Source organism: Molossus molossus, unplaced genomic scaffold (genome assembly GCF_014108415.1).
Source record: "Molossus molossus isolate mMolMol1 unplaced genomic scaffold, mMolMol1.p scaffold_m16_p_19, whole genome shotgun sequence".
NCBI lineage: Eukaryota > Metazoa > Chordata > Mammalia > Chiroptera > Molossidae > Molossus > Molossus molossus.
In genome coordinates this window covers 26,368,361-26,389,354 of record NW_023425354.1, presented here as the reverse complement: position 1 = coordinate 26,389,354, position 20,994 = coordinate 26,368,361, and the positions used below count along the sequence as shown (strand labels likewise).

The 20,994-nt window shown below is 54.6% G+C and overlaps 1 protein-coding gene across 1 annotated transcript; it reads left to right on the top strand.

The window, feature by feature from the left end:
- Nucleotides 1-3,304: 3,304 nt before the first annotated feature.
- On the top strand, nucleotides 3,305-20,199 carry NGFR (nerve growth factor receptor). Its single transcript, XM_036269207.1, has 6 exons — nucleotides 3,305-3,486; nucleotides 10,397-10,538; nucleotides 13,701-14,060; nucleotides 17,445-17,694; nucleotides 19,084-19,244; nucleotides 19,898-20,199. The coding sequence occupies exons 1-6, from the start codon at nucleotides 3,412-3,414 to the stop codon at nucleotides 20,197-20,199; spliced, it is 1,290 nt and encodes a 429-aa protein (XP_036125100.1). The 5' UTR covers nucleotides 3,305-3,411.
- Nucleotides 20,200-20,994: the final 795 nt, after the last annotated feature.

Here is a 20,994-nt window from a genome sequence, read left to right as displayed (position 1 = left end):
CGTTGGTGGCAGTCATGTAGTGATGGAGAAGATTGTGGGAGTGATGGCAGTGGTAGCTGAGGTGGTTCTGGTAGTGATGCTGGTGTCATTATGATGTGGCCACAGTGTAGGTGGCTGTGATAGTGACAGAGGTGGTGATTGTGGTCATGGGGTGGTCCCAGCAAAGGAGCATCCTGATCGCAGCTGTGCTAGCTACAGAATGGTCAAGCCAAGGGGTCACATGATAATATAATCCTTCATGTTCTGGCAGGTTTGGCTCAGCGATTGGAGCGTCGACCCCAGGACCGGAGTCTCAGGTTCAGTTTTGGTCAAGGGTATGTACCTCAGTTGTGGTTTGATCCTCAGTCCTGGTCGGGGTCCTGCAGGAGGGAGCCATAGACGTATCTTTTTCACATTGATGTTTCTCTCTCTCCCTCTCTGCCTCCCTCCCACTCTATCTGAAAATCAATGGAAAAATATCCCTGGATGAGGATTAAAAAAAAAAATTTACAAAAATAATCCTTCAGCCCAGCCGGTGTGGCTCAGTGGTTGAGCATTGACCCACGCACCAAGAGGTTGCTGGTTCGATTCCCGGTCAGGGCACATGCCCAGGTTGTGGGCCCGATCCCCAGTAGGAGGCATGCAGGAGGCAGCCAATCGATGTACACTCTCATTGATGTTTCTATTTCTCTCCCTCTCTCTCTCAAATCAATAAAGAAAAAAAATAATAATCCTTCACATCAAATACCTAACCCACTAGAACATCAGCTCCATGAGGGCAGCTACTATTATTCACTGCTGTATCCCCAGTGCCTAGAACAGTGTGTAGCATATAGTATGTGCTCAATAAATGTGTGTTGAATGAGTGAAAGGGGATGGAGTCTCTCTTTGTGGTGAACACTGTTACCTCATTTGTCATTCACCATGCCTGTTCAAGATAGGATCTTTTTTTTCTCCTTTATTTATTTATTTAAAAAAAAAAGTTTTCTTTATTGATTTTAGTGAAAGAGGAAGGGAAAGGGAGAGAGAGATAGAAACATCAATGAGAGAGAACATCGCATGGCTGCCTCCTGCATGCCCCCCACTGGGGATCGGGTCCACAAACGTGGGCATGTGCCCTGAGTGGGAATCGAACTGGTGACCTCTTGGTGCATGCTCAATCACTGAGCCACACTGGCTAGGCAAGATAGGGTCTTTTTTTAAAATTCCCATTATATAGATGAGGAAACTGAGGCAGAGGGATGACTTAACCTGCCTAAGACCACACAGGAGTAAGCCGTGCGGGCATGGGGCGGGCCACGTAGGCGTTTACACCAGGTATGTCTCATCTCAGTTCAGTGCCCTTTCCTCTCCGTACTCTGCGGAGCTCCTCTCCCCGCCAGCACTCAGCATTTCATCGTGGTCTTGTGTGTGGGCTTAATCATAGAAATACTGCTAATAATAGTAACAGTTGCTGTTTGTAATTGTTCGAGTAAGGCTTAAATGATCAAGACCATGGAAATTATTAATAACCCAGGCCCAGCCATGGTAGTGTGGGTCATATTAAATTGTGTTGAGATGGATAACCTTGGCAATAATAATAACTGGGATCATAAATTAATAACAGGAGTATTTAAATTAATGCCACGCTGTGGATACCCTTTGTAGTAAGCAGCTCAATGCTGCTGTTAGTACTAATGTTGCCCCTTCCTGCCTTCCATGAATCCAGCTGAAAGGAAAGGCAGGGCCATAGAAGCAACGGGAGAAGGAGACAGCTCAAAGGCGGGTCCCTGTCCGGGAGGAGGGAATTCTCAGGGATTTCTGAAGACGGGCTAGCTGCCTGGCCTCTTATGCCATCAAGGTGGGTGTCTCATCCACGTTCTTGCTCAGTCATGTCTATCTGCCCTTCCTGGGGCTGCCTCTGACTTTGTTGGTTGTATAGGAAAGAAATTCACAAGGCAAAAATTTCCCCCCATGAATGAATGAATTAGCTTCAACTGATCTAGAAAATCACCTACTTACTGCCAGCATGTCCTCTTCACAAGTGCACTGATCTCTCCTTGTAATGTGGGAGATTAGTACTATTTTTTTCAAAGTTGAAACTGAGGTCTACACATGACCAAGATTAGGGTGCTAGGATTGACTTTGTAGATGTGTCCCCCACAGCTCTGAGCTCCAGGGTCTTCATATCTGGGAACCAGGAAAGGGTGGGGACAGGCAAGGGCGAGCATTGAGGTGTGTGTGTGGGGGGTGCCTCTCACCAAAAGATTCTGGCAGCTCCCTGAGTTGCTGAGCCTATGATTTGGACCTGTCAAGGTTTCTGTGACATGGTGAGTATGGGATGATTACATAGTACATGAATGGGTACTTGGATGTGAGTCCATCCAACTGTGGAAACACTCAGTCTAGTAAAGGTATATTGCTGAAAATACATCTGTGTTTGTGTGTGGGTGTAAGTGTGTGTGTATTCATGAATGTGCGTGTGCGCTTGTGAAAGAAACTATGCACGTGGGGCTTGTGTGGAGGTGACGTACATGTACACATGCATATGTGAATGTGTAGGTGAGTATGTGTGTTATGACCATATGTGCAATAAGTGTGCATGTGTACTTGAGTGTGGGGTGAACACTCATACATAGAACATGCAGGTCTACATGAGTGCATGAGGATGGTGTGGGCATATGTGGTATATAAGTACATATATGTGAACTTGACAGTGTGTGTTTTCCTGTGTTTTGTGTGCACACTTGTGACCCCTTCAAACTCATCATTTGAAAATTCAAATGATGTGGGGATGGACTCCACCTTGAATGACCCCTGGGTCAGCCCATCTGCTACTCCTCCCTTCCCCTCCCTAGGTCTTTGCACTGGGAAGGGACAGAGGTGGGGGTAGGGTATGGATCAGAAGATGAAGGGCTGTGGGCATCTTGCTGATTGAGGCTGGGTAGGGAGCAGGGCACCAGGGAAGAGGCTGAAGCCACATGCTGGGGATGGATGTCAAAGGAAGATGGATAAGAGAGTGAATCCTGCGGGTGGGCGCAGCCGGAGGGGAATGGGAGCCGCCCTGGTACGGAGGCCACAGCATCCAGGACAGAGGCTTCCTAGCGCGGGCTGGGCACTCTGGGTATCAGGGAAAGGTAAGGGAGAGGCTCTGGGGGCCAGGGCGCGGAGAAACGGCAGCGGGGCGCGAGACCGCGGCTCCCGGCATACCCTCCCTTCTCCTCCTCTCCCCTCCTGGAGGCAGCGGGGCGGGCGGGCGCGGTTCCGGGGGTGGGCGGGCTGGGCGGGGAGGAGGCGGGGCCGCCGCACTAGCTTCTCCCAGCCCCTCCCGCCTGCCGCCAGAAGGAGCGGAGCCTGAGCCAGCTCCGGGGGGCGGGTGCCGGAGAGCAGTGCAGCCCTATCTGTCCGCAGAGCGGACTAACTGGAAGTCGGCGCTGCCGCCGGAGGCGGACGATGAGGGCAGGTGCCGCCGGCTGCGCCATGGACCGGCCGCGCCTGCTGCTGCTGCTGCTGCTGCTGCTCCTGGGGGTGAGTGCCAGGGGAACCCGCTCCCTTTCCCGGGACCAGAACCCCGATGGGTTCAGGTTTCCCCGAGAGAAAACTGAACAGAGCGTTGGGGTCCCAGATGCTGGGGATGGATGGCGGGAGAGGAGCTGCGATGTCAGGATACACGGAGGAGCATCTAGGGTTCTCAGGGCGCAGAGGAGACCCTGAGATCCAGGGTAGAGATGCGGACCAGAGGTGCGCACGGATGCGGGTACTCAGGTACCTGGGTGTGTGTGTGTGTGTGTGTGTGTGTGTGTGTGTGTGTGTGTGAAGGAACTGGGAGGGGTCTTTGAGGAGGGGGTCCTGGGGCTCCTGGATGCCTGGGTTCTTTGGAAGAGGGCGCTTGAATGCCAGGATTTCAAGGCGACTTTTCCCCTGAGCATCTTGATTCCTGGAGGGTCGTGGGACAGAACCCAGGCTAGAGAAGGATGAGGAATGGGACGGAGACTAGAGGTGTAAGGGATGAGCGGGACTGGAGGCGACGGGCTGGAACAATGGGGGAGGAGGTTGGAGCGACAGAGGGGACCGGACATCGGACAATGAGGACTGGCCAGACAATGGGGGGAGGGGCGTGGGAGAGAGAGCTTCGGGGAGTGGGGAACGTCAGTTGAAGAGAGAAAAGTGGGTTGGGGAGGGCAAAAAAGGGACGCCTGGGAGGGAGGCAGAGAGATGGAAGCAAAATGAAAGAGGACAGAAAAGAAAGAGCCCCGCGGGTCCGCGGAGGGACAGTGGGTCGAGAAGAGAGAGCAGAGAAACGGACGTTTCCCCGCTCCGGTCGTGCGCTCTTTTTCGCGGCCTCGCCCAGTCGGGGTGCTTGCGCTGGGCTACCGTTCTCCTGATTCCTCCATGACCCACGAGCTGCTCCAAAGCGCTTGTTCTCGTGGTTTGAAGCAGCGCGGGGGACAGAAAGGGATGAAGTGGGCGTTGTCCGACCGGGTCTGGCAGCCGCCACGTCGTTGGGTGCCGAGCGCTGGGACGCACCAGGAGGGGAATGTCCCAGCGGCGCGCAGCCCAGGGTCGCTAAGCGGAGGCGGCCCGCAGGGGGCGCTGCGGTACGAGGGTTGTGCCCTCTGCAGCTGCGGACGCCACAGGGGCTGCGCGCCCACCCCACATTAAGTTAAGTGACCTGAGCGCCGCGCCCGCGGTTTGCTCTGCTCCAGCGCCCAGGCAGGTCGGGATTCCGCCCGCGCCCCGCCCAACTTTCGGATGAAGACTCTGAGCACTGATTGAGACAGAGGTGTTTGGACGCCTCGGATTCTGTCCGGGCAAAGGACTGCGGGTCCTCTTAAGCATCTAAGTTCACCTGGTCGTTCTGACAAGACATTCAGGATATGTGACCTGGTGTGTGGCCATGAACTGAGTACCCTGAAAAGTTTGGCAATGGAGAAGGTGTCCTCACTTTTTCTGACATCTTCACTTCTCATCTGAGCACCTCGCTCCCAGATGCCCCTTTTACAGATAGAGAAACTGAGGCTCTGAGAGTTTAAACAACTTGGCTAGGATTCCACACGTAAGTTGAGTCAGAGCCCTAGCTTGACTGCCCCTCACCTGATTCCCAGCCCTGTACTGCCCGTACCTTTTAAGGGGGCAGCCCGGCGTCCCAGCTCCGAATGAGAGCTGCGTTTCTCGGAAGGGCGGGCTTGCCATCATCCCGAGCCAGGCCAGCGGTGGAATATATAGGCTGGGTGGGCAGAGACCTTCTCTGGGCGCTGGCCCCCTTTCCGAAGCTTAGCCCAGGTTCCCTGGAGCTGCAGATATCCATGGCTTCGTCCGGGGATTTGGGAGTGACTGCGCGCACCTCTGGTTACTAACGCCGTGGGTTAGAGACGCTTCTTCTCCCGGAAGGGATGTGGGGAGGTGGGGCTGGGGCGGACGCGTGGATCCCGGAGGGGTGAGGCGGGGGGCTCCGGACCGGGGCTGGAAGGAGTGTCTCCCGAGTGGAGAAGAGGCGAGGAAGGAGGAGAGCTGGGCTTGCAGAGCCTGGGGCCTGGGGGAAGTAGACCCTGCGCAGAATCAGCCGCCAGAGCCCCTGCGGTTCTCGCCGCCGCCTCGCCGCTGCTCTCTGCGGACTGTCGCTGCGCACCCGGGTGCTTCGAGTTCTTCCTGGGCCACAGCGAGAGAGTGTTGAAACCAGAGCGCGTCCCGACGGGTCTGCTGGCGGGCCGCGCCGGTAATGGAGGCACTTTGTCATTCAGACGTCTGTAACCGGAGCCGCCAGGCTGGCTAATGCGCCTAATAGGGATGCAGTAAGGACAGCAAATAGGACACGAGCCGCCGGGCGCGGGAGGCGGCTCCCGGAGGGAAGGAGTTCCCACCCGGCTGTACCAGCCCGGTCCCACTCACGCGCCTCCATTCTATTCTGGGGGTGAGGAGTGGGGAAGTGGGGATAATAAAATTGGTTGAGTGCCTACTGTGTGACATACACTGACCTGGGTAATTTCTCTTGCGTTATTTCATCCTTGTAAATTCCCATCAGAGTAAATCTAGTTATTCCCGTTTTACAGTTGAGGGAGCTGAACCTCCCAGATTTAGGCACGAAACCAGGCTCCCTCAATTAGTAAGTGGTGGAACCCTTGGAACCCAGGATGCTCAGCTTCGCGCTTACTCGTTCCTCCGTAAGCCAGCTCCCTCTCACTTCTAGACCATGGAGGAATGAGTGGCCCTGAATCACTACTAGCCCCGTAGACTACATCCGTGTCCTATGTCCTTGGTACCACAAATTTGGAACTGAGTTCCTTGGCCTCATGAAAAATCCCCGCCTGCTCAAAGTCTTCATGCAGCAGCATCCTCAGTAATTAGCTCTCATCTCCTACCCAAACTCTACCCCTGCCTATTGGGGGGGGGGAGCATGTGCCACTGCCTCCCCTGGGTTTGCAGCGACCTCAAAAGACCCTCCACATATTTGAAAACTCTTCAACCCCATGGCGGTTGCTAATGGCTCCATTCACCTAAGGAACCTTTAGCTGAAGCTGCTGTGAATGGTTAGGATTCATCACACTGAAATATTCATATTCAAATTCTTTCAACTATTTTGGTGTGTTTTCTATTATGTCTAATTAAAAAACATTTTTTAAGATTCTTAAGTCAATTTATTTAAGAGTACTTCCACCTGCCCTGGCCGGTTTGGTTCAGCGGTTAGAGCGTTGGCCTGCGGTCCTGAGAGACCCGGGTTCGGTTCCCGCTCATGGCGCATACCTCGGTTGCAGTTTGTCCCCGGCCCTGGTCGGTTGTGCAGGTGGCAGCCACTCGATGTGTTCCTTTCACATCGATGTTTCTCCCTCTCTCTCTGTTCCTCTCTCTCCCTCCCACTCTACCTGAACCAAAAATGGAAACATGTCCTCGGGTGAGGATAAAAAAAAAAAAAAAGAGTACTTCTACCTTAGTTTCTTGAAAGCCTCAAAATGGCGAGGAAAAAAAAAAAGCAAACATTTTCAAAAATGGGATGAAGTCATTCAATCAAACTGGAAATGGATAACTGTAATAATGTAAATTTCAGGCAACTGCATCTATCATTTTGGTAAATTAGTCATTTTGGAGTGATTAACCTGGATCTTAGTCATCCCTCCCAGCTTTCCAAGATTTCCCTGGCTTGAACCAATAGAAGGTGTGGCAGGGGCCAGGCATCAGGCTACTTAGCAGCGGGCCTCAGTTTCCCCATCTGCCAAAGAGGGGATGAAGGCAATCCCTCAAGACTTTCTCCCTCAGCATCTTGGCTTCTGGAGCAGCTGTTTGGGGCAACATTCCCTTTCCCTCATGGGACTGTGGTTCCCCACAGAAATCAGGGACCATGTCTCATTGGAAACTCTTATTTCAATGCTCAGTAAATAGTTGTTGAATTACTTAACTTTAAGGAGAGCAAGTACCCATCCTCCTTTGGTCCCCATGCCATCCTTAGACTCCATGGTAGCTAAGACTTCATGCTGCCCCCTACTCTAAGATAGTTTCCTCTTTTAGGAGATAGCTAAACTCTCCCCTCCAGCTGCATCCCACCCAGGCTCAGCCGCTCACTCTCCCTAAGACGAGGTGCTTCTTTGGCACCTAACATTTATTTAACTTCTACTATACACCAGGCAGATTTTCATAAGTTATTTCATTTAATTTGCACAGCAACCCTGAGCAGTAGATACTAACACCCAATTATTTTCCTTGGGGGGGGGGCACTGAGACTCAGAGAAGTTGAGAATTTACCTAAATTATCTATTAAGTAGCAGATCTGCAATGTTTTGAAATAGGAAACATAAAATAAGCACAGGAAACACATGGTTACTAATTACCTGGACTCGATTCCAAATACAAGACTTGGGAGAAGAGAGAGGGTCACCAGCTGCTGCAGGAAGAGCAGGCTTCGAAGAAGAGGGGAAGAGGAGTTTGTACAGGTGGCCACTCTACCGACGACCACTGTGCAATATACAGATCACGTGTCATAGAAACGTACACTTGAGACCTATATGATCCTCTAAACCAATGTCACCCCAATAAATTTAATAAAAAAATACTTGCCTACTAGAAAAAGAAAAAAAAAGGAAGACCTTAGAAAAGAGAAAAGAGAGCTCCCAACGTGTATGAACACGTTACTCGTTCCTTTAATGCTTAAAGCACCCCTATGAGGCAGGTACGGTCATGACGACCTAATGAGGAAGATACTGAGGCACAGAGAAATTCAAGACTGGTCCCAGATCACCTAGCTCTAAGTGATGAGCCAGGATTCAGAGCCATAGAGGCCACTGAGGACAAAGGCAGTATAGCTCACACTTTTACTCAGAGAATTGCCCCTCTTCCTTCAGATCCTACTTACACTCATTTTATACACCGTCCTATCAAGGCTAGTTACATTGTTCCTAAAGATTCTCTTAGACCTAATAGATTAGAATGGTGGGGAAGGGCCACTCAGGTCACACTCTAATGGCAGCAAGAATTGACAATTGGTATCTTGATAGGAAGTGGGGAGACAGAAAAAGTATTTGAAAAAGCTCACAGGAGAACTCAGAGATGAAAGTGTGGTAATTTGGGATAAAGAACACAAGCACTGCATAGCAGCCCAGAATAATTGCTGGTGTAAATACTGAGTCCCTGAGTCATGGGAAAACAATGAAGATATGTTCCAGAGTCAGAGAAAGGTGCAGCCACCATAGTCAAAATAAACAACATAAGGTGATTACAGCAGCAACTCCTTGACTTTCGGGAAACTCAGCTATCCAGAAGTCATTCCCCGAGTTCTAGTTAAGTGAGGTCCCTAATTTGTGCCAGGTACCATGACAGGCTCTGGAACAGTCACAGATAGGCCCTCAGGGAGTTGACAGTCCAGTGGGGGATCCTGTCAAGTGTCAGAGCAGACAAGAATAGTCAACAGGGAGAACATGTAACAGTGCATCTCCACCTGATCTGGGAGGGGTAGGGGGACAAGGCCCAATTCCTTGAGGAAATGATATTTAAGCAGAGCCCCGAGGGATGAAAAGGAATCCAAACAGACCCTTCTATAAGTTTCCTCACTTCCTGGGGGAAACCCTGTATCTGGGACTCCTCCCACCCCCAAGACTTCTGGTCTGCAGATGTTCCCAGCACTGTGTTCCTGCCACCTGAGAGATGATGGCAACACCAAGGTCCTCCTCCTGTGCTCCCTGTACCTGCCCTGATGGTCTCCTGAGGACCACAGGCTGCCTCCTAGACTGATCCAATCTGTCAAACCTCCGTCTCCACCCAACCTGGTGAGATCGCAGGACATCTTACAGGACTGGACAGAAGGGAGTGTTCTTGGCCATGATCTGGTCAGCGAGGAAGCAGAGGAGTGTCCAAATGACCTTTAACATTCCCCTCTGCTCCCACAACCTGAGACTTCATACTTCCTCTCAGTATCAAATGGGAGCTGCATGGTCTGGGGCCAGAGAAACAGGCTTGGGAGTTTTATTAGACATGAAGATTTTTTTTTAAGGAACAGAAATATAAAGCAAGCTGCCAGCAGCCCCTCCCTCTAGGGAATCTGGTGCTAAATTGTTCCATCCATGAGCAAAGATGCCTTGGCGGCAGGAATCTGACTCCCCTTTCCCCTGGTTCCAGAGCTGTTCCCACTGGCTGCATGGGGGCAGGGAGCAGGGCGGGCTGGTGACTGGAAATCAAAGCCTGGCGGAGCAGGGCTGCCGGGTGATGAGAGCTGCCACTTTCTCATCATTGATAACAGGCGACCCTTTCTCACATCTTGGCGCCACGCTCTTGTGATTGGTTGGCCTTTGCTCTGGCCCAGCGCTGTAGTCATCTCGATCTGTGCAGAGAGATGGAGACCCAGAGAGGAAGAGCAGGGCAGGACAGAGCTCCCAATGCAGAGTCAGGATCTGAACCCAAGACCCCGCTCCTCTGCCTTCTGTTCTTGGGTACAGATTCCTCCTGTTGGATATACAATACGTGGAATGGTAGAGTTAAGGACCTGGAGTAGGGAGGGCTCTGCTAGCCTTGGTTAGAAAAAGGCCCCCTCTGGGTAGATGCAGCCCAGCAGGTGTGCGGCTTAGTAAGTGGCATTTGGACTAAATTTCAGCTGCCAGTTGCCCCCTTGGCTGGAAGCCTGTGCAAGCTGCAACCTGAAGGTCCTCTGCGGGGCTGACGCCTCCTTCCCCAGGTGGTGTATCTTTGAGATTCCAAGAGCTGCTGTAACCCCAAAATGAAATCTGCAGCGGGTCAGCCTGGGAGGCTCTGACCTCACACGCCAGCAGCCTTCAGGGGTGTACTGTCCCCCACTGCCACTCTTCCTGCCAGCTTTGATGTGCCTAATGCCTCCCTGGTGAGCTCATCCAGGCCCAGGTGGTTCCAATAGACGGCTTTAGGAGGGGGTGTTCGATCCCTCAGAAGATACCCCCTCTTTTTCCCCTTGCCCATCTGACCTTCTGATCTCCCCCCCACCCAGGTGTCCTTCGGAGGTGCCAAGGAGGCATGCCTCACAGGCCTGTACACCCACAGTGGCGAGTGCTGCAAAGCCTGCAACCTAGGAGAGGGTGTGGCCCAGCTTTGTGGAGCCAACCAGACAGTGTGTGAGCCCTGCCTGGACAGTGAGTAAAGGGTGGCAGGTGGGGAGAGGGGAGAGGAAGGGAAGGGAGGGGCCAGGGGCTGGGGAGGAGCATGCCCAGTAGAGAGGCCTTACAGGTCCTCTGCCTCCTGGCAAGGTCTCCTGCCCACCACTGTATGGGCACCAGAAGTGGGTCTGGTGCAGGATAGGAGGCAGAGAGAGGAAGCTGAGAATGGATAAGAGAAGTATGCAGAGGAAGGAGGGGACCTGATGGGGGATCCTAAGGGGGACCCCCTTCCCAGTCCCCAAGCAGAGAAGTCTGGTAGAAGAGTGTGGCCAGGTGGGAGGAGCAGCTGATACTAAAACGAGCTAAAAATATCATCTGCACTGCAAAATCAATGGTTGCCACTTACCCTGGGTGTTTTTGGGGGGAGGGGAGGAGGATCAAATACTGGCTGCCCTGGAGACTGACCTTGGGGGATCCTGGGAGGGTGTGGCTACATTCTCCTCCCGGGCCAACTGTTCTCCAGCTCCAAGGAAGCAGTTTTCCCAACGCAGCAGGAATGGGGGTCAGAGCACTATAAGGATGTCCTTCTCCTGGGGTGGTCTCAGGTAGGAGAGGGGAGAGGGGCACTGTGGCCATTCCTACCTGAGGTTTCCTTGGGGAGGGGAGAGAATCCTGTTTCTCAGGGCTGCTGGATGAGGGATGCCATGAGATGGTGGGTCTGGGATCTGATATCTGTGTGCTGCGGACTCAGGACACTCAGCTCTGCTGGATCCCCCCAGCCTCAGTTGCCTTCCGGCTATGGGCTCAGCACTCTTTTCCTGGCCCTGCCCAGAAACCTTTCCTCACTGTCCAGTCAGATCCTGCCTTCGGCCTGGCACTCACAGCCCATCCGGAGGGCCTGTGATAACCACGCTCAGAGTATCCTGTAATCACGGTGAACAAGGGTTCAGGAACTGGGAACTCTGAACCCATCTGCCAGGCTAGTCTTACCTCTGGATGCCTCCCCCACCACCACTACCAACACCTGAGCACCTCTCCATCCTTCAGGCAACCCCAGCTCCTTGGTGTTCCCACACATACTGTTTTCCTAGCTCTGTGTTTATGAGTCCTGTAACTTCATCCTCCAGCAGAGGGATGCCTGGGACTGGGTGAGGAGACTGGACATCCTGTAATGCCCTTGCCACCTGGCCACTTGCCCTGGCCCAGGGAAGGGTCGGCCAACTTGCCTACCCTGGAACCTCCCAAGATCACCTCTATCATTTCCTAGACTCCAGCCCAGGATCCTAAGTCTCCAGGAGGGGACCCCACTCACCTTCTGTCAAAGCAAGGGTAGGGTAGAGGAGCCTGGGGGAGGGAGGTTCTGGCATCTCTGAGGAGGGGGAAGGGAGGCAAGCTCAGAGGCGGTGGCAGGAATCCTCCCTCCCATTTCCTTCCATTTCCTCCCTCTATTCCCCGCCTTTTCCCTCCACCCTCACTCCCCACCAGCTGCATTAACAGGCCGCCTTTACAAGCCCACTTTATGGAATGGAGACCCCAGTGGACTTTCCCTCTATCCTCAAAACGTTTCCACAAGGAAACCCATTAAGCTCCTGCCTTCATTCTCTGCCAAAAAACACCACATTTTCCCCACTCCCTAAAACTGTCTCCCAGGAGTTTTCTGCTAATTTTCTGTATTTTCCCATGAGCAGGGCCCTCCCTTCCCCTTCTGGTGACTGTACTTATCCCCCTGCCACATGCCAACCAGAAAGGAGCCCTTGTTTGTTTAAATTGGAAATCGTGCCTGAGCTGCTTATGTTTGGAAGTCCTTTCTGCTGTCTATATCCCTGCTATGGAAGTTCACCATACTTATCATTGCCCACCCACGATCCCTGCTGTGTGTCAAGTGCTTTACAGTGGAATTTCATTTATTCCTCACCCTATGAGTGGAGAGATTATTCCTTATCTTACAGAGAAAGAAAAAAGCTCAGAGAGGTTAAGTAAAACACCCAGAGTCACACAGCTAATAAGTGATGGATAGAGTTTTGAATCTAGATCTGCCTGATTCCTAAGAAGAGAAATACAGGTGTCCCTCTGCCAGAACTGACTCTGTTCTCTTCTCCCCCAGTTTTTCCCCTTTCACTTATGTTTTTTTTTCCTTCTTTGCTTCTCTACTGCCCCCAAGATAATGACCCAGTGCTCCATCTTGTCTCTTAGTGCCTTTAGAGAAGGTTGAGATCAGACCCCACAACAGGCCTTGATTTCCTTCCATGAGATGCTGCTACTTTCTCTATATCTGCTTCCATATTCTGAGCATACCTTCCCTGGTTCTCAGGTTGTTAAATCCCTGCTCTCCCCCCCCCCCCCCAGCAAGATGCATCCTTTTGGTGGGAGTTCTCCACCCTGGGCCGCACAAGAAGGAGAACACCCTGACACCCTGACACCCCGACACCCCTGGCGTCCTTTCCCTTGTTCTGTAGCTCACACCCATTAACTCAGAGAGCGTGAGTGAAGAGTGAGCTTGGAAATCTGCCCTTTGTGCCACTGGAAAGGGCAGAGGATGATACATGCAAGTCCTTCTTGCTTTCTAGCTTCAGTCCCTCCTGCTGCACCTGAACTTGCTTACCAGGATTCCCATCCCCACCCTCAAGAGCCAAGCCTTTCAGCAGCGTGGGGGAGCGCCGTGGGTGGGAAATTAGGCTGTTGAGCCCCAGTTACTCCCAGGCAGGCCACGCCTGAGCCCCCACCTGTGGAAGGGGAGCTGAGGCGGGAGGCTTGGTGGTGAAGGCTCCACGCCTGGGCTAGGTTCACAACCCAGCTCTGGCCTGCGGGGAGGGTCGAGTGGGAACCACGCTCAGATTATTCCCTAATCTTTCTGGGAGCGCTCTAAGAGAATCTGCCAAGAAATGTACCTGCACCAGCTGGGTTACCCTGCGAAGCCTCAGGGCCATCGCTCCCGGGCCTGGAGGTCCCCTTCCTCCTTCCCAGTGGGCTGCCGGGAGCTTTCACAGACCTGGGATCAGGGGCCCTAGGGGAGAGGGTGGGAGTCAATGAGGGAGTGAGGCAGAGCGAAGGCGGCAGCACCACGGCGGGGGACATGGAGGGCTGGGAAGGGGGACATAGGAGTGGGAAGGGGCACCTGCTGCCCCTGTGTCCCAAGTGCCCAAAAGGCAGATGACTAAAATCTGGGCCCGCAGCTCCCCCACATCCATTTGCCCTCAGGCGTGACGTTCTCCGACGTGGTGAGCGCCACCGAGCCGTGCAAGCAGTGCACCGAGTGCGTGGGCCTGCAGAGCATGTCGGCGCCCTGCGTGGAGGCGGACGACGCCGTGTGCCGCTGTGCTTACGGCTACTACCAGAACGAGACGACGGGCCGCTGCGAGGCGTGCCGCGTGTGCGAGGCGGGCTCCGGCCTGGTGTACTCGTGCCAGGACAAGCAGAACACCGTGTGCGAGGAGTGCCCCGTCGGCACGTACTCAGATGAGGCCAACCACGTGGACCCGTGCCTGCCCTGCACCGTGTGCGAGGACACCGAGCGCCAGCTGCGCGAGTGCACGCGCTGGGCCGACGCCGAGTGCGAGGGTGAGCGCGGGCGGCCGCAGGTTGGGAAGGGCGCCTCCTGGGGGTCGGCCAGGGCCAGGGCCGGCCTTGCCCGGCGGCCACCTGCCCTGACACCTGGTGGAGGAAGTGGCTCGGGATCCGTCTCTCCAAAGGCCCCCTTTCACTCTTCCCTCATTTAGGCTGTTTGGAAAGCCATCCTCCTCCTCCAGGCCGCAGCTACTACCTTCTAACTCATTTTCCAGGGCTTATTCCTCTGTGGCTGCCAGCTGGGCATTGGACAGGCTGCAGATAAACAGCTGGAAAGTGGCCACTGGGACCAGAACACAGAGCAGGACACGTTTGATCCTTGAGGCAGGCTTTCTGAACTGGAGAAGGGGTTTGAGGACTCAGGAGCTGGGAGCCTTTGGCACTGAGACCTGGTCTAGGGCCAAGGTGGTGTACGGCTCTGGGACCTAAGATGGAATCTACCCTGTCACTTGCTATCTGAATGATTTTAGTTAGAGAGGTCACTCCTGTCTTGGACCTCAGTTTCCTCACTGGTCAGTCTGTTACCAATGTGGTTGTGGGTTAGAGAAAGTGACCAGTCTACTTCAACTTGTGGTATCAGGGAGCCGGGTCAACAGTCATTTTTAGTTTAGTCATGGATGAAGTGGGACCCAGGGAACACCAAGGAGGTCGTGGGAGAGGGGCTTTGGGGTGGAGGAAGAAGGGGAGTGGCAGGGGCACATGGCAGTCAGAGCAGAACAGTTTTGGTCTCTGATTGGTGACAGCTGTCTCCGGGAGATGGGTGGGCTTTTCCACTGTGGGGAGAGGTGGACAATGCCTTTACTTTCTCTCCATTGCCCTCTCCATTTAGCTGTTTCCCTAACCTTCAGGATGTCCTCACTCTGAGCAGGCAACCCAAAGCCTCCTTTAGGGAACCGCAAGTTTGATGGGAGAGAGACAGCCTTTTGCCTCCGTCTGTTGAGAGACAAGGTCCCAGCACCCATTTCCCAGGAGATCCCTCATTCTGGTGGAGGCAGCACAGCCTCTGTTCAGGCAGTCCCCAGTCAGATGGGGGAGATAGGATCCCTTTTCGGGAGCCTCCAGTCTGACCATGGCTCCCATACAGCCATGCCTCCTTCCACCTCCGTGAGCTCGGCTTAGGGAGCTCAGGGTGGAGAGGGCTACGTTGGGCTGAGCCCAGGTGTGTGTGAAGCTTCCTGTACTGGGGTGGGGACTGGGAGGAGGGTTGGGGTAAAGAATATGGTGATTCTGGTGGTGATTGCCCTGGGCCAGGAGACAGGCAAGTGGCGTCAGGCGCAGAGCAGGGAGGGAGTTTCATCCGCTGACAACAGGCAAGCACCGCAGTACAGTTCCGTGGGCAAGTCCAGACCAGCTGGCGGGTGGACTTAGGGGCGCCGTCAAAGCAAAAAAAGGTTGTGGCGGGGGGGAAGTGTGGGCTCTGCCTTTTTGGGGCATTCAAAGATTCCTCCCAGATTGCACCCCACTTTCCCAGCCACTCCGAAGGAGGAGTGAGGGCTGTGCTTACCCTCTGCCCCTCTGTACTCTAGCCTCTGAAGGGTTAAGTGTCAGCCTCTGGGGCAGAGGGAACATTTCAGGAAATGGAATTTGATTCATGGTTTGGTTGCCCCCTTCCCTCCAGTGCATTGTACTTTTTTGCATATATATTTCAGGTGTTAACATGGTGACTCACCCACCCTTGAGGCAGAAGCCCCCCAACCCCCATTGCCCCAGCGAACCTTGGGTTTGGGAGGAATAACCTGGTCCCTCTTTCCACTCCCACGTCTGGCAGCCCCCATTCCGGAAACGGCTGTCAGGCCCTGCCATGGGCATAGCGGGGCGGAATGCTAGTGGACATGGCCACATCTGGATCTCATCCCCAGCCCCCCTCAGAGGGTGTTGGGAAAACGTGGGGAAAGTGCCCCGGACAGTTCTGCCTGCAGCCTGGCCTGGCCTTTACCACCCTCTCTGAGGCTTTCCCCACTGCTCCGGAATCTGTGATGGTCCAGTTCACCTCCATACCTTCAGCCTGTGGGTGAGGGTCAGCCTCAGGGCTCAGGCCGCCCCGCCAGCCGGGCCAGTTCCCTGGCAGGGCAGGAGGAGATCCTCCTCAGTCGAATGCCCTATCTGGGGCTGCCAAAGACAGGGCCATGTCTCCTCCATTTTCTGCCCACCCCCGCTCAGGACTAAGATGGGGGAGGGGTGAGATGGGGCAGCAGATGGCAGCCCCCTCCCCGTGCCAGCCAAATGGATTCCAGATTCACATCTGGGGGCCTCACCCCTCAGAAGGTGCTGAAAACAGGGCCCTTTGAAGCATCTTAGTCTTGAGCCGAGGAGGCCCAGAGACCAGTGGTCAGCTTTGACTCCAACTTGGGTGGGCAGACTGGGAGCCGAGGGGCTGAGCGGAGGAGCACAGTGCCCTCTCCATCACCCCACTGGCATGTCCCATCTGCTTTCCCTCCCTGCCCTGGAGTGGGAAGTGAGGACGGGGAGGGTGAACGCTTTGCCCAGACAGGTACCCCCTGGCAGTCCAGAGCCCACAACCCAGGAACTGCCCCCAACTGGTGACAGAATGGAAACTCCCACCCACTGGTGCCAGGAGGCAGCTGGATCCCCTGCCAGAGAGGCTGGCAGTACCCAGCTGGCATGAGAGGGCCTAGCTGGGTGGCAAGGCACAGTCTCCTTCCCCATGAGGTGCTGGGCAGTACCTGCCTCGCAGGCCCTTTCTCCACCAACAGCCTGCTTCCTGTCCGGGGAGGGCTCGGCTACTGGACACTGTCCTCTTTGGGTGACAAGATCAGATGGTGTGAGGGCCACACAGGGCAGGAAAAAGGCTAGCCTCTGTCCAACGACCGGCTGGAGGGAAGCAAGCCTGCCTGGCACCCCATGCTGCCCAAGCCTAGAGCTAAGACAACAGAGACTGGAAAGGAGGCTGAGTGTCAGCTCTGGGGAGGTGGAATGGGGCAGGGTACCAGAGTAGCCCCATCCTTCCTTAGGACGGCGGTGACTGGGGCCACGGGGGTAACCTAGGTCCAGAGAGGTTACAGCATTTCCCAGAGTGATTCCAGCGAGAGGCTTCCGGGCTTCCTCCCCCTCCCCTGTGTGTATACCTTCACACCTGGTTCTGGGCGCCCAGGGGAGGCAGAGTAGATTTCTGGGACCATGGCTACCCCCGAGATGGAAGGGAGCTTAGAGACCATCTCTCTTGATATCCCATTCTGTGGACAGGGAAATGGAGGGGACCTGGGCCTCCTGATTCCCAAGCTCTTGCTCTTCACCCATATGTGGGGCACAGGGGCACCTGGAGCAGGCTGGGGACGCAGGAAGAAGCACTAGGTGGGTCAGATCATAACGGGAAGGGCTGAGGGGAGTGGGCCTTCAATCCTGTCACCTTTCTCCCAGAGATCCCTGGCCGCTGGATTACACGGTCCACTCCCCCAGAGGGCTCGGACAGCACAGCCCCCAGCACCCAGGAGCCCGAGGTCCCTCCAGAGCAAGACCTCGTGGCCAGCACAGTGGCAGATGTGACTACAGTGATGGGCAGCTCCCAGCCTGTGGTGACCCGAGGCTCCAATGACAACCTCATCCCTGTCTACTGCTCCATCCTTGCCGCTGTGGTTGTAGGCCTCGTAGCCTACATCGCCTTCAAGAGGTGAGAGGGGTCTTGGGGGACAGAGAAAGGGACCTTTGTTCTCAAGGTGTGGGCTTTACCGTGACCTTGACCTGAAAAATCACACTCTTAACCCCAAACCAAGCTCATCCTTACTCACCATCAGCTGCTCCACTGCAGGGCATGGCAGGTCAGCAGATAGGGAGGTGACCGTCCCTGACCTGTCCTGGTGTCAGCACCGCCCACTCCCATGGTGCTGCCCTCTCGGGCTCCCCAGCTTCGCACAGAAAGCTCGCTTTACCAGCTACCTCTGTGCTCACTCCCTGAATCCCACTTACCCAGTTACCTATGTGTGCATGTCTCCTCCTTCCCTTGGGGAAGGTGTGGCACCCACGTCCAGAAATCCCGGATGTGCAAGAACTCCCGGAGAGCATTTTAAATGTCTAAGTGCACTTTTCATTTTTAAAAAAACCATCCAAGTAATACATGCTGGTGTGGGAAAATGCACACGGGAGTAATGTCTTGTAAAGCAAAAAGTAAAAGCTCCCTTTCATCTCCCAAAATCCAACCCTGTTATCATCGGAATCTGTTTGGATCCTTTCCCACCATTTTCTCTGCATTTATAAACACATGTACATAAAACGTTTTAATAATTTTTTTTTTATCCTCACCCGAGGACATTTTTTCATTTTTTGTTCAGATAGAGTGGGAGGGAGAGAGAGGAAGAGAGAGAGAACTATCGACATGAAAGGGACACATCGAGTGGCTGCCTTCCGCACGACCCAACCAGATATGTGCCCTTAGCAGGAACCGAACCCAGGTCTCTCTGGACCACAGGCCGATGCTCTAACCGCTGAACCAAACCGGCCAGGGCCATAAAACTTTTTAGTTATGCGTAAATGCGCCAGTGTATGTAGATTAGCATCAATGGGATCACACTATACATATTCTACAACTTACTTTTTCACTCTTCTCCTTCAGGAGAGCTTTCCTTGGGACATTTAGATGACCTGATCATTTGTAACCACTCATTCAATAGTATGGATGGATCATGATTTATTTAACCAGCCTGCTATTGATGGACGTTTGGCTTGTTTTCAGTTTTTTCTCGGTGCTTGTAACAGCAGAGGAAGTCCATGTGTCCTGCACACATGTGCGAGCTTTTACAAGGGGAGGTTGGGGAAAGTGGAATTCTAGGAAGTCATTTACATATGCGTCATTCATTCCATGACAGTTATTGAACACTTGCGGCATACACCAAGCCCTCAATGCCCTCACCCTCACGATGCTTTCAGTGTAGGCCAGGGAAGCGGCACAGAGAAAGAACCTTAGGTACTGAGGTGGGGGTTATAGTTGGGTACCTACCAGGCCCCTGGCCGCATGGCCAGTGCAGCCCCTCCCCCCAAGGCCGGGCCTGTTCTCTGGCTCCAGGTGGAACAGCTGCAAGCAGAACAAGCAAGGAGCCAACAGCCGGCCCGTGAACCAGACACCCCCACCCGAGGGAGAAAAGCTCCACAGCGACAGTGGCATCTCTGTGGACAGCCAGAGCCTGCATGACCAGCAACCCCACACGCAGACGGCCGTGGGCCAGGGTGAGCAGCAAGGCCGGGCCGGGGGCTGAGGCAGTGATCCGGAGTGCTGAAGGTTAGACTGTAGGAAGGATTGCCAACTGGTGCCTCTGGATAGAAGGATGCGAGAGGCCGAGAGGGAGGCGTGGGGGAGGTCCTTTCCTGTGGAGTGACTTGGGAAATGCAGGCTTTGACAAATTGGAGCATCCAGACTCATCAAGCTAATTGTCCCCCCTGGGGCTAATTACTCCCTCAAGTGGCTGCAATTAGCTTCCTGCCCTGGACTTCTGGGGAACAAGTAGTTAATTATGTCTCTAATTAGTGGCCCATAGCCCAGCTCCAGGACACTTGCTACAGTTGAGTTTGGGACTGAGAAGTCCTGTCTCCTCCTCTGCCTTGATTAATTGCTGGAAGATGGGGAGGGGGTTAGGTGGCGGGGACAGTGCTGGAGCTGTGGGTGGGCAGGGCACATGAGTCAGCATCCTCCCCATGCCCCCTCCACAGCCTGGTCCGCCCCCCAACCCCCACCCAGGACCTCGTCTTAGCCATCGCTCTGCCTTTAGAGATGGAGGAGAAATGCCTCAGCCCTTCTCGGGTCGTATCCCAGGCGCCCAGGCACACTGTGGGGGAAAGGAGTCCTGGCAGGTAGTGTCTGACTTTCCCTGGGTTCTTGGCAGCCCTCAAAGGGGATGGAGGCCTCTACAGCAGCCTGCCACCGGCCAAGAGGGAGGAGGTAGAGAAGCTGCTCAATGGCTCTGCGGGGGACACCTGGCGGCACCTGGCAGATGAGCTGGGCTACCAGCCTGAGCACATAGACTCCTTCACCCATGAGGCCTGCCCTGTCCGTGCCCTGCTCGCCAGCTGGGCCGCCCAGGATAGCGCGACGCTCGACGCTCTCCTGGCTGCCCTGCGCCGCATCCAGCGAGCCGACATCGTGGAGAGCCTGTGCAGCGAGTCCACCGCCACGTCCCCTGTGTGAGCTGACCCGAAGCCCTGCCCCGCCCCCACATTCCAATGACTGATGCTCTCGCCAACCCCCATGGGCCAGCATCAGAGCTGAGCTCCTCCGGGCAGGGCCGTGGAGCCCCTAAACCATAGCCCTGTCCTTGACCCCTCGTGGCCCCATCACTTCTGACCACACCCTCTCCAGTGCCAGAAGTGCCCCTGCCCCTCCCCGCCCTGTCCCTGTCACTGCCCCTCACCATCTCCAGCCTTCTACTCCTTTTCCCACACTTCTAGGCGGGCCAGCTCCTCCCACCATAGCAGGTGTCATACCTGGGGGGCTGACACCGGGGATGGTGTTGGGGTGATAACAAAGCCCCAAAGACTCAGAGAGAGACTGAGGAACCAGAGCCATGGACTCTACACTGTGAACTTGGGGAACGAGGGAGCCTCACTGTGGCCTAAACACTCCCTCGGCCCCATCATGTCTCCACTCAGGCCTAAGATGCAGAGGATCAGAGGCCGGTCCGAGCTGGAAGAGGGGATTGAAATCTAGTCCACCCTCCTTGTTTAACGTACAGGACAGTGAGGCCCAGAGAGAGGTGGTGACTGGCCCGAAGCCACCTAGCAATGGGGTGGCTGAATGTGGGTGCCTCCTCCTCTCTGAATAAGGGGCACAAGTCTCAGCTTTGCTAAAAGTCTGGGAGAGGAGTCCAGATGACCCTCTGGGAAATGTCTTACAGCCAAATCCGGCCCACCCTCCACCATCTCCAGGCTGTTCAACCTCAGTGAAGATGAGATGCTTTACTCAAGGCCTGATCCATCATGACCC

Coding starts and splice junctions, on each gene's coding strand:
- NGFR (XM_036269207.1), top strand. CDS start 3,412: ATGAGGGCAGGTGCCGCCGGCTGCGCCATGGACCGGCCGCGCCTGCTG. Junction 3,487..10,396: donor TGCTGCTGCTGCTCCTGGGG/GTGAGTGCCAGG, acceptor CCCCCCACCCAG/GTGTCCTTCGGAGGTGCCAA. Junction 14,061..17,444: donor GGCCGACGCCGAGTGCGAGG/GTGAGCGCGGGC, acceptor CCTTTCTCCCAG/AGATCCCTGGCCGCTGGATT.